Genomic DNA, 16,905 nt, shown 5'->3' with positions numbered 1-16,905 from the left:
GCCGAGAGCTCGGGTGTTGATTGCAGCCGGACACCTGCTGTCCTGAGCTCGTGGAGATGACTCTGTCTGTGACCAAGGCTGGGAGGGGTGCCTGTGTCTCAGCAGATGCCCTGGGCCTTTGCCCGAGTCCTTATCTGTGCTCTGGTTCTGGGGGGAGACTCACTGCAATTTCCCAAAACATGACTCTGGCTGGAATGGAGGAATTTGGGCAGCAGCTGGGCCCAGGCCCGGGTCTCGGTGCTCGCCAGCGTGCCCTCCCAGAGCCCTTCCTAGAGGCCGCAGCCAGCTCGGGGGAGCAGATGAGACCTCAGAACAGATGTCTCCCAGGGCAACCGACTCTTTAGTTTTTTCTTTCCTGACCCACGTAGCTGGTTCCTTACCCTCAGGCGAAATCTGTCATGAAACAGCTTTCCTGCGGTGGCCTCTGAGGGCCCCGGCGTGGAGACTGAGGAAACCCTGTCTTTCCAGATCCTGGACGTGGGCTGGCCCGAGCTGCATGCCCCACCGCTGGACAAGGTGTGCACCATCTGCAAGGCACAGGAGTCCTGGCTGAACAGTGACCCGCAGCACGTGGTGGTCATCCACTGCAGGGTGAGTGTGTGGTCATCCACTGCAGGGTGAGTGTGTGTCTCCAACGTGCAGGGTGAGTGCTGTAGTCATTCCACTGGTACGTGGTGGTCATCCACGGCAGGGGTGGATGGTGCGTGGTCAGCCCGTCACGTGGTGAGTCATCACCACGGCAGGGTGAGTGCGTGTTCATCCACGGTTCGTGGTGGTCATCCACGGCAGGGTGAGTGTGTGGTCATCCACGGCACGTGGTGGTCATCCACGGCAGGGTGAGTGCGTGTTCATCCACGGCACGTGGTGGTCATCCACGGCAGGGTGAGTGTGTGGTCATCCACGGCATGTGGTGGTCATCCACTGCAGGGTGAGTGTGTGGTCATCCACTGCAGGGTGAGTGTGTGGTCATCCACGGCACGTGGTGGTCATCCACGGCAGGGTCATCCACGGCAGGGTGAGTGTGTGGTCATCCACAGAACGTGGTGGTCATCCACGGCAGGGTGAGGGCACCCTCGAGTCCCAGGCCTCAGGTTTGTAGGACTGAGGTCTCTGGAGGTGTTGCCATGTGTTTTGAAACGAATGGAGGGGACAGGGAACATGGACCCTTTCTTTTTTGTGCATTTCTGTTTTCCAAGGAAAACCTCTTTTTATTATTTACTTACTTACTTTGTCACTCAAGGATATTTTTACATTTATCTTCAGACAGAGGGGTAAACAGAAAGAGAGAAACATCGATGTGAAAGGGAGACATCAACTGGTTGCCACCCACACGACCCAACCAGGACCGGGGACAAACCGCAACCGAGGTACGTGCCCATAGCGGGAACAGAACCCCGGTCTCTGGACCGCAGGCCGATGCTCTAACCGCTGAGCCAACGGGCCCGGGCGGAAACCCCTCTTTAAAAAAGAGAAGGGCTCTTGGGGTATGAGGCCTGGACTTGGAGCCTGTGAGTGGTGGTTGTTGACACCGTGGTCAGGATGCTGTTGTAGAAACCGCCCACCCGATGGACATGGGACGTGTCCACCCTCCTGGGGTGGCCGAGGGCTGGCCGAGGGAAGGTGGCCCTCTGTCCTGAGTGTCCTTGACCTGCTCCGCGTCCTCCCCTGAGCCCCGGGACCTTCCCTCTCCCTTCTGTGGCTTCTCGGCCAAATCGTCTGCACCAACTTTGTACAGGACACACCGCATTCCTAGAGCCGCCATACAACTCGGCGATCTGCCCACCAGTGGGGCTCAGTGCTCGAGTGTCCACCCTGCACCAAGGGGTCGCTGGTTCGATTCCCGGTCAGGGCACATGCCCAGGTTCTGGGCCCAATCCCCAGTGGGGAGCACGCAGGAGGCGGCCAGTCGATGTTCTCTCTCATCCATGTTTCTATCTCTCCCTCCCTCTCTCTCAAAAAATCAATAAAGAAAAAAAGATTAAAACAAACAAAAACAACTCCACCATCTGACCTTCCCACCTTGGAAAGTCTCTGTTCAGACCTTTTCACACTCACATTGTCCACGGATCCTGTATTTTTGTGGGACTTCCTTTAAAGGAACATCCATCAGCTGTCTGAGACCTTCCTCCTGGCTTCTCTGAGGGGCGAGGCTGTCACCCCTGACCCCCCACATGCCCCTGCCCACCGCCAGGTCCTCTCGTCCTGCCTCTCGCAGAACCGTTTAGTTCACTGGGCTTTGTAAGGGCTGTGCTATGTTAGGAGCTTCTCCCCGAACTCGTGTTTTGGTGCAGACTTAGAGAGAGAGACTCTTTTTCGACAAAAGCTGCAACCGGCTCTGGGCCCGATGACGTTGAGGCGAGACCGATGCTGGCGGTCACGTTGCCCGAGGTCCACCACGGGCTCTCGGAGGCCGACTGGTGGGGAAGGAGGCCCCGCCCCCAGACCTGCTGCCGAGTCTCCGGGAGGCTCTGTGGTGGGGCCTCGCAGAGACCCCGCATCACTTGGGCCGTTTAGGCCTTTGCTGCACTTTTCTGTGAACTGAGTTGCATTAGTCACCGCCCCTGGGTCACAGGGTGAACTTACAGCGTAGAGGTCTCCCGGTCACGGGGGTTCTACTGGACGCCTGCGGCCGGGACAGGGCCTGTTCGCGGGTCACGGGGGCCGTCGAAGCTTCTGGTGCACGACCTTGGCATCTCAGCACCCTGCGGCGCGGACACCCGTGCGAGGCCTTCCGGAGCCCGCGCTGTGGGCGGGGCCTGCTGGAGCCGGGGCTGGGACCACGGCTGGGACCACGATAGAGGTTTGTCGTTGCTGTGGGGCGAGACGCCGACCTCTGCCCGACCCCTGCGCTGGCCGAGTGCCCGCTTGCTTCCAGGCAGGCGTGACTAACGGGCTGCCCGTCGAGGCCTGGGGGGCAGACCCAGGGCCACCTGGGACCCCGTGTTCCTGGTGGAGAACAGCCTGTGTCTCTGGGGCAGGCCTCACCCCGCATGGTTGGCGGGGGCTCCCCATGGACGTGCACAGTTGGCGTTTCTGATGTGAAGGGCAGACGGAGCTGTTGGAGCATAGAGGACGTTGTCTGTCCCAAAGCGTCCATGTCGGAGGAGCAGACAGATGGCTGGACAGCAGGGCGGCGGCCACGTGCCCCATCCACACAGGGTTAGAGGGTCTGTTCGGGAAGCACACGGACTGTTCCAGGTTTCCGACTGTTTCTGGTCTTCCACCCTGTGGTCAGAGAGGTCATGGCCCCACGGCAGGGCTCCCCGTGCCCCTGCGTGTGCCGTGGCCGCGCACAGGGAGGGCCTTGAGGGACGGTGCGTGTGTGCCTCGGCTGCAGTGTTCTGCGCGTGTCTGAGTGTGTCTCCTTTGACCTGTCACTCAAGGCCGTCGTGTCCCCATCCGTGAGCTCTGAGTCCTTAAACGGCTGTGGCTGTGTGCACACGGCCCTGATGCCCCGAGCGGACAGGTGTGACCGGGACCCAGTCACTGCGTTGGAGCCCAGGAGTTCTCGTGTCGTGGGCTGTTCTGATTTTCCTTCAGCTGCTGAACACTAGGAGCAGCTGCACCTCACAGGCTGGAGGGAGGGTCGGCTGCGGTCTGCCTGCCGCTGTGCTGGGCGGTGGCAGCCCGTGGGGCCAGGAAGGGCGGCCTGGCGCGGGGCCACCCTTCTCGGGGTGTCTCGACCAGAGGTCCCGGCCGGGCTGCCGTGTCTGGGGTGTGCAGGTGTGTGGCCACGGCTGGTGATGCGGTTTGGACAGCGGTGCCGTGTGTGGCCGGCGGGGCTGACCGTGCCAGGGGCCCCGAGATGTGGGCAGCTCGCTGGGATGTGCCGCCCTCTGTTGGTGACCTGTTGGCTGTACCTGCAGCCCTGGGGACCTCAGCCCGGGAGGCCTCTGGTCTCTGTCACCGTGATTGAGCAGCTTCTCCGCACCGCCCCTGGGAGCTGGTGACCCGACCAGCTGCCCTGCAGGTCCTCCCCCGGGGGTGCCCACAGATGCCCCGGGAGCACCTGCTTCTGCCGCGGGCACCCAGTGTGCGTGCCCCTGCTCTGGGTGCTGCTGGCCTGCAACGCAGTGCCCTCCAGGCTGGCTCCCTGCCACCTTGCAGAGAGCGAGCGTGGTCCTGTCCTAGACTCCGTCTCTGCCGTGGCAGCAGGAGAACACTGGCTCCTCTCTTGTGTCCTGCAGGGCGAGAAGGGGCGCATCGGGGTGGTGATCTCGTCCTACATGCACTTCACCAACGTCTCGGCCAGGTAGGAGGGCGTCTGCGCTGGCCGGGCGGGGGTCGGGAGGCCGGGCTGACCGGTGCCCTCGAGTCCCGGGGCTGAGAAGCTGCTCCCCTGAGACAGACACCATCCCAGTGTGTGCGCCCCGTGATGCGACCTCGGGGTCACGGCGCCCCACCACCCTCAGGACTGCAGGGGGCAGCACCGAGCAGTGCTGTCTCCATGGGAACCGTGTACGCTGCACGGGGCAGGGGCCACGCTAGGCTGTGCAGGCCCCCTGTTCCGGGCCAGCGTGCAGAGCCCAGAGACCCCCCGCAGCCCAGATGAGAAGGGCCGGGTCTGCGGTGCGGCCGCTGGGCTGCGTCTCGATGGGCCTCTGTGCTGCTCGGCCCCCGGAAACACCAGCCTGTTCACGGGCCGGCAGAGCCCCTCCTTTCCAGCACGCGGGTGAACCCCGACGTCCGACTGTTTTCTCTGGAAACAGCTTGGGCTCTGGCGCCGGCCAGGGAGGAAACCCAGCCCAGCGAAAGGCAGACCCTGCTCGGGGATAATGGGCTCTGTGTGCCGGGCGCCCGGGCCCGCGAGCCCCTGGCGAAGCAGAGGCGCTTGGACGCAGACCAGGCTCCTGGCGGTTCTGGCCACGGCCCGTGTTGCTCGTCGGTGCTGCAACAACGTGGCTGTGTCTGGACCCTCGGCCGCGCGCCAGGGCCGGCCTGGTGGGTCTGGGAACCTGGAGACACAGCTGTCGCTTGTCACCAACACGCGCACCAGGGCTGCTTCCGAGCCGTTGAGGCAGTGTCTCCGGGCCCGGCTGCGCCGTCCCACGCACCGCCACGGCCACCACCGCCACGGCCACCACCGCCACGGCCACCCGTGAAGTGGGTGCTGGCTGTGCTCACTGGGCTTTGTGACAGGCCACTGTGCCCTTCACGAGGGCCCTAGGATGGACCGCGTGGACGCAGGGAGCGTTGGGGAGGGTGCTCTCAGAGGCCACTCTCCCCGTGTGCCCCACCTCGTCGGCGGCTGCCCCGCTCTCTGTCCCCCGAGGAGACCGTCGGTCCCAGCGTTTGCCGGGGGCCTGTCCAGGAATTCCAGTAGCTTCTGCCGACCCTCCGCCGACGCAGCCGTCCGTCCGACTGTTGTACGACCGTGCCCTCGGATGTTGCCCCCAGAAGCCATCCCAGGCAGCAGATGTCCTTCGGGCCTTGGGCACAGACTCGGCTCCAAGATCGAAACAGAAAGTTCAAGGCGCGAAGGAGGAAGAAGACTCGTCCGGGCGCCGTGAAGATAAGCGTGGGAAGATAGAGCTAAGAGTCGTGCTGATAACAGCGCACCGCGAACATGACCTCTGTCGGCGTCTTCCCGGAAGCAGGCGGGACCCGGACAGAGGCCTGCGGCGGGAGACCGAGCTGTTCGGCTGGAAGCACCTGCTCCCGCGTGCTCGAGCCCAGCGCCCCGGCCCCTCGCGTGGACGCCTGCGGCAGCTGGGCCCACGTCACGGGGCTGAGCCTGTTCTGTCCTCCCGACCGCGACGTTTTCCGGCCTGGACGGCGCCCTCCACCATGTCTGCCGCGTGTCTGGTGCAGCTCGAGGAGGGGCCCGCACGGGGACCCCGTGTTCCAGGAAGCTTTGGGCTGTGTGACCCCAAGACCCTCCTGTTCCACAGGCTGTCTGTCCCGTGTCTGTGAGGGGTTCCCAGGACCCTGCTGAGTGCCCTGTGGGCTTGCGGGCCAGTGTCAGTCAGACGGGCTGTTGGAAGTCAGGTGACGGCCACACACGTGGTCGTGCTCCCCGAAGGCCTGTGTTCGCTCTCCACTGGGAGCTCTGTGCCCGTGGGCCCGTCCACAGACATGGCGCCCCCTGGCGGCACTCGGCCGTCCCTGTGGTTCCCAGAGTCCTCTGGACTTGGTGGGTGCCCACCAGCTGGCCTCTGGGCGTGTCCGGTCCCCCGATGCTGACACTCGGTGTGCCCACCGGTGCTGCCCAGAGCCCTCTGTTGGAGCCAGCATGTGGCGCAGCGGGTGCCACAGCCGAGCAGCGGGGCTCTTTGTGGGCGCCGGGCCCGCGTAGCGGCAGGACTGTCCCCGCCTCCCTCGGCCTCCCCGGGTCGTAACGCTCTCTCTCCGCTTCCCCAGCGCCGACCAGGCCCTCGACAGGTTTGCGATGAAGAGGTATCACGATGACAAGGTCTCGGCTCTGATGCAGCCTTCCCAGAAACGGTGCGTATGTCCCGGGCAGGCCAGAGGGGGAGGCGGGCGAGGTTTGACCTGTAAAATGTGCAGGCGGCGGCCAAGGACAGGAGGGAGGGGCTGGTTGGTGCATTGTGGGCCCCTCCCCCTGTGGCCCCCACTGCAGCCAGGCTGGGTGACCTCCTGTCGGGAGAGACGCCCCTTCCCGGAAGGTGGCTCTGCCCCTCCCAGGACCGTGGTGGTAATGACGTCGAGGTGGCTGGGGCTCGGCTGCAATCGGCCGTCCACCAGGAGCACCCCAGGGCCTGGAGGGCAGCGGGCTGTGCCCTGGAGTGGCCAGTGCCGACCGCCTGAGCAGATGGTCAGGTGCCCACAGGGCGCACACTCCGCTGGGCATCGGCAAGCCGGACAGCGGAGGTGGCCAGGGCAGCCCAGCGAGAGAGGGACAGCCCAGGACCCCAATGTTTTCAATTCTTCTTTCTTTGCTCACAACCCCGAGCCGAGAACCAGGAACTTGCAGGGGTGTCATTAGGTGATTAGAAGCCGCTGACAGACAGGTCACCTGGGTGCCCCCAGGTCTGCACACGGGAATGAAGGGCGGCGTGTGGAGCCCCCTGGCGGCCAGGCCCTGGCTGCAGCCGGCCATCCGGTCTCCGGGCTCCCGTCAGGCTCCTGCGACCTCGGGAGCCTCCTCCTGTACATTCGGGGGAGCAGAGTTGTTCACCGCCGACACGGTGGGCGCACTGGGAAGGGAGCCCCAGCGGAAGCCTGTTCTTCCTGACAGTCCTAAAAGGATGGGCTGGAAGCGGGGTTTTCAAACTTCGCAACGTCCACCCCAAAGGCTCCTGGCCGTGTGCTCTGCACCCAGGCGCAGCGGCCGGGGCACGGCAGGTGTCAGCCGGGGGTTTTCAGTACACAAGTGGGGCTGCGGTGCAGTCTGGGGGGTGGCCTGGGTGCAGCCGGGATTCACTGAACACCCCACCCGCCCTGCTTCACTGGCTGGGACACCCCCAGGGTGGCCGATACAGTGGGGTCTCCTTTTGTCACTGTCTGAGGCCAGGCAGCCTCAGAGCGTGCTGGGGGCGCACCCATGTCCGGGCCCTGCCGCCGCCGGCTGCTGCAGGACCCGTGGGCCAGTGTCCCTCTGACGGCCACGCGCACGCAGGCGTGCCTGACCGTGGACGCTCGGGGCTGTGTGCCGGGCCCCTCTCCGTCCCGGCCCCGCTCGGCTTGGGCAGCGAGGGCGGGACCCGCGGGCGCTCACCCGGCCGCACTTCGCAGGTACGTCCAGTTCCTCAGCGGGCTGCTGTCGGGGACGGTGAAGATGAACGCCTCACCCCTGTTCTTGCATTTCGTCATCCTGCACGGCACCCCCAACTTCGACGTGGGTGGAGGTGAGCGTCCCACGCGGTGCTGAGATTTCCTGTCGCCGCAGCGAGTGGCCCAGGCCCTCCGGTCACTGACCGGACAAAGCCGCTGTGTGCGGCCGGGCCGCTTGCTTATCAGAGGAGGGACAGCCTCCTCAGTGAGGAGACCCCAGTGTCCGACTCTGATGATGTGTTCCCACCCCGCTGGCAGCCCGTGGGCTCGTCTCACACACATTTTTGTTTCCCTTGATTGATTTGAGAGAGAGAGGAAGGGAGAGGGAGAGAGAGAGAAACATCCATGAGAGAGAACATCGATGGGCTGCCTCCTGCATGCCCCCCACTGGGGATCAGGCCCACAACCTGGGCCTGGGCCCTGACCGGGAATCAAACCAGCGGCCTCTTGGTGCAGGGTCGACGCTCAGCCCGAGCCACGCCGGCCGGGCTGTCTCACACACCTTTATCTCTGTCACCCTTGCGTGGTTCCGGGCTCACGGACGACTCGACCTCTCCCCCTCCCCGCAGGGTGCCGGCCCTTCCTGAAGCTGTACCAGGCCATGCAGCCTGTCTACACGTCGGGGATCTAGTAAGTGCATCAGCCTCAGGGACTCGTCCCGGGAAAAGGCGCAGCCCGGCCCGCGCTCCCTGGGGAGGGGGAGGAGTTAGGCAGAGAATGCCCGTGGCCAGTGCTCCGTGGGTGGCTGGTGCCCACTTCCCGGCCCAGCTCCACTGCCATCCCCCGGGCCGGCCGCCACACTGCGTGCCCTGTGCGTGGCCGAGTGCCTTCGGTCCTTGGCCACGCCGTCAGCACCCAGCCCGGCAGCTTTTTGCTCCTTCTGACTCGTTTCCATGGAGATTCTCGGGCTGGATCTGGGCCCCTGGGGCAGTTTGTGTAGCTTCTGAGTTTGCGGTTGTCGGGTAGCTTGCTCTCGAAACGTGTTCTTCCCATGAAGTCCCGCGAGGACCTAACGGCCCGTCTTCTGTCCACCCCGCAGCCACGTCGGCCCAGAGAGCCAGGGCCGGGTCCACATCGCCATCGAGCCGGCCCAGCTGCTGAAGGGGGACATCATGGTGAGTGCTCACCTCTCCCGCGCCATCGCCACTCAGAGCGGATGGCGCCTCGAACAACAGCATGGCCCCCTCGCCCCCCAGACACCCGCGTGGAGGGTGAGGGGTAGCCTTCACCTTACGTCGATTGTCTGAGTGAAGGTGCTTTGATGAGAGGGACAGGGCGTCACAGCCTCAGCGGCACCCTCAGCCCTGCGCCAGGGTCACCTTCCCGGCCCCTCCGCCCCCTCAGCCCTGCGCCAGGGTCACCTTCCCGGCCCCTCCGCACCCTCAGCCCTGCACCGGGGTCACCTTCCCGGCCCCTCCGCACCCTCAGCCCTGCGCCAGGGTCACCTTCTCGGCCCCTCCGCACCCTCAGCCGTTGCACCCCAGGGGTCACGTCCCCCTCCTGACCCCGAGGTGCAGCCTTCATGGGCCCCAGGGAAGGTGCACACGGAACAGGTGTGCTGTCGGCAGCCCCGGTGGGAGAACAGCCCGTCATCGCTCTGGTTGACGGTCAGGACACTGGTCTCTGGTGCTGTCTCTCGGATGAGAGTGGTTGGGCCGTTTTTGCTGTTTGCGTCTCTTGACCACAGAACACTTCGAACGTTTGATTCTGGGAGACGAGTGTTCAGGAAAGTTCCCAGGTGTCTCCGTGGCCGAGCACACGCTGTGACAGGAAGGGACCCGGTCCCAGGGCGGCTGTTGTTCTATTGCAGACAGTTCATCCAGAGTGTGGAGAATTCTCATTAACTTTTCCTAAACATTTGCGTTTTGAACTCTTTATTAGTGGCTGGTGAACCCCCACCCTCCCCACCTGAATTCTCAGAATCAGGTCGGTGCGGTTCAGGAAGACACAGATGCCTGGGCACACACACACCCTGGGCACACACACACACACACCCCGGGCACACACACACACACATCCTGGGCACACACGCGCATACACCCCGGGCACACACACATCCTGGGCACACATTCCCTGGGTACACATTCCCTGGGCACACACACACCCCGGGCACACACACCCCGGGCACACTCATACCCCAGACACACACATACCCTGGGCACACACATACCCCGGGCACACACACACCCCGGGCACACTCATACCCCAGACACACACACACCCCAGGCACACACACACCCCAGACACACACAAACCCTGGGCACACTCATACCCCAGGCACACACACATCCTGGGCACATACATCCCGGGCTCACACACGCCAGGCACACACACGCCCCGGGCACACACACACCCCGGGCACACTCATACCCCGGGCACACACACCCCCCGGGCACACTCACACACCCCGGGCACACACATGCCCCGGGCACACTCATACCCCGGGCACACACACACCCCGGGCACACTCACACACCCCGGGCACACACACGCCCCGGGCACACTCATACCCCGGGCACACACACGCCCCGGGCACATTCACACCCCGGGCACATTCATACCCCGGGCACACACACATCCAGGGCACACACACATCCCGGGCACACACACGCCCCGGGAACACCATCAAGATCCGGGCACACACACACGCCCGAGCACACAACTCATACCCCGGGCACACACACACCCAGGGCACACACACCCCGGAACACCACTCATACCCGGACACAACACGCCACGGAAGCACACACACGCCCCGGGCACACACACGCCCCGGGCACACACTCATACCCCGGGCACACACACATACCGGGCACACACACATACCGGGCACACACACGCCCCGGGCACACACACATCCAGGGCACACACTCATACCCCGGGCACACACACGCCCCGGGCACACACACGCCCTGGGCACACACACACCCCGGGCACACACACGCCCCGGGCACACACACATCCCGGGCACACACACACCCCGGGCACACACACATAACCTGGGCACACACACATACCGGGCACAAACACGCCCCAGGGCACACACAAACCCTGCACCACACACACCCGGGCACAAACACGCCCGGGACACACACACGCCCGGGCACACAAACGCCCCGGGCACACAAACGCCCCGGGCACACACACGCCACGGGCACACACACCCCGGGTACACACATACCCCGGGCACACACACTCCTGGGCACACACACCCACACCCCGGGCACACACACCCCGGGCACACTCATACCCCAGACACACACATACCCCGGGCACACACACACCCCGGGCACACACACACCCCGGGCACACACATACCCCAGACACACACACACCCCGGGCACACTCATACCCCAGACACACACACACCCCAGGCACACACACACCCCAGACACACACAAACCCCAGGCACACACACATCCTGGGCACATACATCCCGTCGTCACACAGCCAGGCACACACAACCCCGGGCACACACACACGACCCGGGCACAACCATACCCGGGCACACACCCCCCGGGCACACTCACACACCCCGGGCACACACATGCCCCGGGCACACTCATACCCCGGGCACACACACACCCCGGGCACACTCATACCCCGGGCACACACACGCCCCGGGCACACTCATACCCCGGGCACACACACGCCCCGGGCACATTCACACCCCGGGCACATTCATACCCCGGGCACACACACATCCAGGGCACACACACATCCCGGGCACACACACGCCCCGGGCACACACACATCCCGGGCACACACACACCCCGAGCACACACTCATACCCCGGGCACACACACGCCCCGGGCACACACACACCCCGGACACACACTCATACCCCGGACACACACACGCCCCGGGCACACACACGCCCCGGGCACACACACGCCCCGGGCACACACACATACCCCGGGCACACACACATACCGGGCACACACACATACCGGGCACACACACGCCCCGGGCACACACACGCCCCGGGCACACACACATCCCGGGCACACACACGCCCCGGGCACACACACATCCAGGGCACACACACATCCCGGGCACACACACGCCCCGGGCACACACACATCCCGGGCACACACACACCCCGGGCACACACACATCCCGGGCACACACACATCCCGGGCACACACACGCCCCGGGCACACACACATCCCGGGCACACACACATCCCGGGCACACACACGCCCCGGGCACACACACGCCCCGGGCACACACACGCCCCGGGCACACTCATACCCCGGGCACACACACACCCCGGGCACACACACGCCCCGGGCACACACACCCCGGGCACACACACCCTGGGCACAGTTTCCTGGGGAGCAGCCCTCTGGCTGCTTCCAGGGCCTCGGGCCCGTGTCCCCCCTCCCTGGCCACCGAGAGAGTGGGGTCTGCAGGTGTTGAGGGTGCACAGGTGGCCCTGCTTTTGCCAAGGTGTCACCTGAGCACTTCCCCATCCTCCTGGGGCCCAAGACGAAGCTCCGTGTTCTGCGGCACAGGCCGTGCTGAGGGTGGTCCCAGCTCTGTGAACCGGAGCGGGGACGGGGGCGAGGTTTCTCGAGGTCTGTGCCCAGAAACGGTGAGAAGAGGTCAGTCGTCCGTCTCTGAGAAAGGGCGGCTCCTCGAGCCGCTTCCCTCGTGTGGTGGCAAACCCACTCACGGGGCTCATGGCAGACTTTCCTTCCCTCGCCCTGGAGCCCGCGTCTTAGCCCTGGAGTCACAGGGCGGTTCCCCTGGAGGCCTCCCTCCCCGGCCACCGCCCGCGGGCTGCTCCGTGACATCGCGGGCTCGCCCCGCTGTCTGTCTGTGTCCTCGTCTCCTCTTGTGAGGACGCCAGTCACACTGGATCAGCGCCCCCCCGGTAACCTCATCACCATAAGGACCTCTGCAAAGACAGATTCTAAACACAGCCACACCCTTCGGACACGGGGATCAGCACCCCGACATCTGAACTTTGGGGAGACTGTTCAGCCTGTAACCCCTGTGTTCATCCAATAAGCCCATTCGGGAAGATTCAGTGCGACCAGGTCTCCGTGGTCACCCCGCATTTGCACGGCGTGTGCTCGCCAGGCGGCTGGGTCCCCACAGACCCCGCCCCCAGGGGCTCAGATTCCAGCAGTCCAGGGTGTGCAGGGGGAGGTCTGCGGGCCTCGGGGCACCCGGGTGCGGCAGGCAGATGGGTGCAGGTTACTGGGATGGGGGGATGGTTCCAGAGAGTCCCAGGAGGCAGGTGCCCAGGGGCCTCCTGGTCAGCCTGGGTCCAGCTGGTGCTGCAGCCCCAAGCTCCAGGGCTGTGGGTCCCGAGAAGGGCCTGAGGGACCCGCAGAGGCAAGAAAAATGCTGGGAATGTTCTTTGATGTTGGTGGGTCTTCCTGGAGAGTGTGGGCGTGTCCCCCCGGGGCGCCTGGTGCAGTTGCCTAGTCACTGAGCCAGGCTCCCCTCCAGCCCCTCCGCCCCGGTGACCCCCCGGCCACACCACTGCTGGGGCCCCAGGTTGGCAGGTTGCCTGGCGCACCTCTGCCGACCAGAGGGCGTTGCGTCCTCCAGCGGCGGGTGTGGAATGAGGTTCGGGGCCGTTTCTGTGTGAAGGTTCAACTATGCAGCCTTTCATTTTTCACCGAGAATTTGGCAGCGACTGTCTTGGAAAGGATCCCGTTCTGCAGGGAAGGCTCAGCTCCCGCCAGCTGCAGGGCTGGGCCCAGGCGCCTGGCCGGGGAGGGGGAGGGGGGAGGGGCTCCCAGGCTGCCCGCCGTCCCTGGTCACCCTCCTGCTCCTCGGCAGCTTGTCCTCTCTGACTGTCCCTCCGCGAGTTTGGTGAGTGTCTGCTTGTGGGCAGCTGTCTGGCTCTGTCCTGAGCGGATCCGCGGCCCGAGGTTACGGGAGGAGCGGCCGTCCACGGGAGGGGCGGGGAGAGGTGCGGAGGGTGAAGCTGAGCTCCCCGCTCCTTCAGCTCCCGCCAGCAGAGGCCCTGTCACTGAGGCGAAGGGACGTCGGCCTGCCCTGCGTGTTGCTGCGGCCCGGCCCCGCCCACGCCCCCTGCACGCGGGCCCACACTCGGGGTCAGCCTCCAGTCCACCCTCGGGAAGGGCAGGGCCTCAGGTGTTCAGTAAACACGCCGGGCGTTATGTAACCCGGTGAGGAATGCGTGGGGCATGCCCGTCGGAGCCTGGCCACTGTCCAGAGCCCGCTCGCCCGAAAACACGTCCCGTCCTGCCTGCCTCGGCTGTGCCTCTGCCCTGCCCGCCTGTGGCCGGCACAGCTGCTCCGCAGGGCTCGGGGTTCCTGAGCCCCCGGCCTCCTCCTCCAGCAGACAAGTAGCACCATTGTGTATTGTTTCCCCAGGGCCTTGAGCAAGATGGGGGCGGGGAGGCCTTATCTTCTGCCACACTTTGCTCCAGGGGTCACCGCAGGAGCTACTTTGTGCCTTTCTGTGCCGTGTGGCTTCCTCCCCTGGCCCCCCGAGTGTCCCAGACCCGGCTGGGGCTCGGCCCTCCTGTGGTCTCAGTCAGTACACGCAGGTGTGTCTTCACGGACAGCCTGTCCCGCTGGCTCTTCAGGGGACATGACTGTCAGCCAGGACCCCCGAGTCGTCTCAAACTCGGTGAAGTTGGGCTCGGTGGGCCTGGGTGAGGACCAGCTCTGAACAGCCGCAGAGTGTGGGGGGAGCGTCCTCTGAAGACACGTTCCGGAGGCCCGTCGAGACGGCCACCAGCCACCAGCCAGGGGCGGTCGGAGCAGCGCACGCTGTCTTCTGGTTGGGGGCGTGCTGAGGGTCCCCGTGTTTTGCAGTCTGGGTTGCCCACAAGGAAGCTGAGATGACCCGCGGGCGGCACACCTCGGGGGCCTGGCCTGGGGAGGGAGCAGGATGGGCCTAACCTTGACCCTGGGCAGGTGCTCCGGCTGGTCCTCGAACCTTGACCCCGTGGCCCCGGTGCTGTTCTGTTGCTGATGCAGAAGAGAAGTAGAAATACCTTCGGGCAGCCTGGGGACTAGGCGGGGCCCTTAGGGCACCAGCATCTCCAGCACCAGATGGTGTCCGCCCTCAGAATTCCCTCCCTGGGAGGCTCCCGCCGTCCCTGCCTGTTTGTGGGGAAACTGAGGTGCAGGGGGGCTCGGGTTGCAGTCACTGGCAGCTCAGAGTTCACCCAGGGACAGGGGCAGCGCCCTGTGGCTGTCAGAGCGAGGCCGAGACGACCACGTGCATGTCGGACGACCACGAGATCAGCCCCCCACGAGATCAGCCCCCCACAGCCGCCCTCACCTTCAGACATGGGCGCAGAGGTCGCGTGTGTTGATTTACACCGTGTAACCAGGCCCAGGTCACAGAGCCACACCCAGCCCCAAGCGCACCATCCCTGTGGCCCCTGGGGCATCGGAGCTGAGACCCCGAGACCCCAAGGCTGTGAATCGTTGCAAATGCAGATGTTCTGCATCTGATAGAGCGGCAACATCAAAGGCCTGGAGGGACTGTTACTGATCTTCATGAAAGGGGATGTTACCTTACACCTTAGGGGGGACTGGGGGTGCCCTTGTCAAACAGAACGTGGCTGTTCTCTGGTGTCAGGAGCAGGACTTGGCGTCTTGTACTGAAGTGGACGGGTCTGTGCTGGGGGTGGACAGAGCTGCCCTGTGTGGGCCCGAGGGCTCCTGCTGGCCAGTGGGTCTCCCTCGTGCCTGGATTTCTGTGCCCGTGTGAGACGATGACGGTCATGGTGAGGTGGTCAGGTGGTCCCAGCGCCGGTGGGGAGAGGCAGACGAGGAGGCTGGGACCTTCGCCCTGTGGAGATGGAGCACGTGGGGACCCCTGTGGGGTCTCCTCTGTGTGGGGGTGGGGGCCTCGCTGAGCGGTCGGTGTGTGGGCGCTCGGAGGGCTGAGGGGTGCAGCGCGGTCAGGAAGGGCCCACCGGACGGCCCTTGGGGGGACCCCCCGGCAGAGCCGAGACCCCGGCCGAGGCAGGAGGCGAGCACTCGGAGTTGTCACCTCCAGAATCCTGCTCGTTGGCTGCAGACGCCCTGCACCAGGGCCGAGGCTGGACTTGGCTCTGCCTCCCTGGGTGACCCCTCAACACGGCTGCCCCCAGGAAACACCCCTGGAGGCTGATTACGTGTCCCCCTTATCTGTCAGGCTGTGTCCTGGCGGACAGCACAGCGGTGGACGACCCTGGGTCTGCGGCTCCCGGGGCCCTAGCAGTCCCCCTGGGTGATGCTCCTCTGGGTGGCGCTCAGGACCTTCCCAGCCGCCTCCCTGCACTGCTGGCTGGGACTGGACGGCTGCGTCTCTCACCTCTGAGACCGCAGAACGTTTGCAAAGTCCATCTTCCTCCAGGGAGAGCCTCTTCCCGGAAGGTCACTACCTCCGACAGCCCCCCAGTCCCTACCAGGGAGGGAGCACCCACCATGGACCCCTGGGGACCCCAGAAAGAGCCGAGTTCAGGTCACATCTGATGACTCCAGGCTGGTGTCTCCGGGAAGTGCAGACGCTTGGCTGGCCTCCCCTCTGCGCCCCCATCTCCTGTCTTCCTCTCCGTCCCCCCACCCCCGTGTCTCTCTCCCTCGCCCCGTCTCAGTCTGCACCCAGAAGCATTCAGGACGTTGTAACCCGTAACGACCACCTGTGTCTTCTGTGGAAACAGAAAGGTTTTAAGTTGCAGGAGACTTCAGGTGGCGGGAAAACGTCCTCCTAATCAGTTGTTAAAACTTAGGGTTTCACCCGGCAGGTGTCTTCAGGGAGACCGTTCCGGTGGGTCTGCGGGTTGGCCGGGCCGTCCGAGCTCGAAGGGCTGCGTGGGGCACTGTGGTTGCTCTGGGGGTGCCGGGCCCGCTGGGATGTGCGCCCCAGCCCCAGCTCGGACCGTGCGTGCCCCCCACCCTGCAGCTGCTCTCGTCCTCACAGGTGAAGTGTTACCACGAGAGATGCCGCTCGGCCACCCGCGAGGTCGTCTTCCGCCTGCAGTTCCACACGGGGGCCGTGCAGAGCTGCCGCCTGGTGTTCGGGAAGGAGGAACTGGACGGCGCCTGTGAAGGTGCGGCCCGCCCCTGCGCCGCGGGTGCCCACAGGCCGGGTCCTCTGCCCTCCTGCCCCTCGCGGGAGTCACGGCCACGTCAGGAACGACTCGCGGCGGCTCCAGCCCAGAACGCGTCCTGAGACACGAT

The 16,905-nt window shown here is 65.1% G+C and overlaps 1 protein-coding gene across 1 annotated transcript in view; it reads left to right on the top strand.

Annotated features, from left to right (window-relative positions):
* The window catches only part of TNS3 (tensin 3), a 123,826-nt gene that overhangs the window by 61,960 nt on the left and 44,961 nt on the right, over positions 1–16,905 (top strand). The window contains exons 7-13 of the mRNA XM_036247244.1: positions 469–591; positions 4,188–4,252; positions 6,361–6,444; positions 7,696–7,808; positions 8,304–8,364; positions 8,774–8,849; positions 16,646–16,775. Of these exons, the coding sequence (XP_036103137.1) occupies positions 469–591; positions 4,188–4,252; positions 6,361–6,444; positions 7,696–7,808; positions 8,304–8,364; positions 8,774–8,849; positions 16,646–16,775 (652 nt within the window). The remainder of the gene's footprint in view (positions 1–468; positions 592–4,187; positions 4,253–6,360; positions 6,445–7,695; positions 7,809–8,303; positions 8,365–8,773; positions 8,850–16,645; positions 16,776–16,905) is intronic.

The sequence above is a fragment of the Molossus molossus genome, unplaced genomic scaffold, assembly GCF_014108415.1.
Source record: "Molossus molossus isolate mMolMol1 unplaced genomic scaffold, mMolMol1.p scaffold_m16_p_7, whole genome shotgun sequence".
NCBI classification, from domain to species: domain Eukaryota; kingdom Metazoa; phylum Chordata; class Mammalia; order Chiroptera; family Molossidae; genus Molossus; species Molossus molossus.
This window is presented reverse-complemented; position numbering and strand designations above follow the sequence as displayed.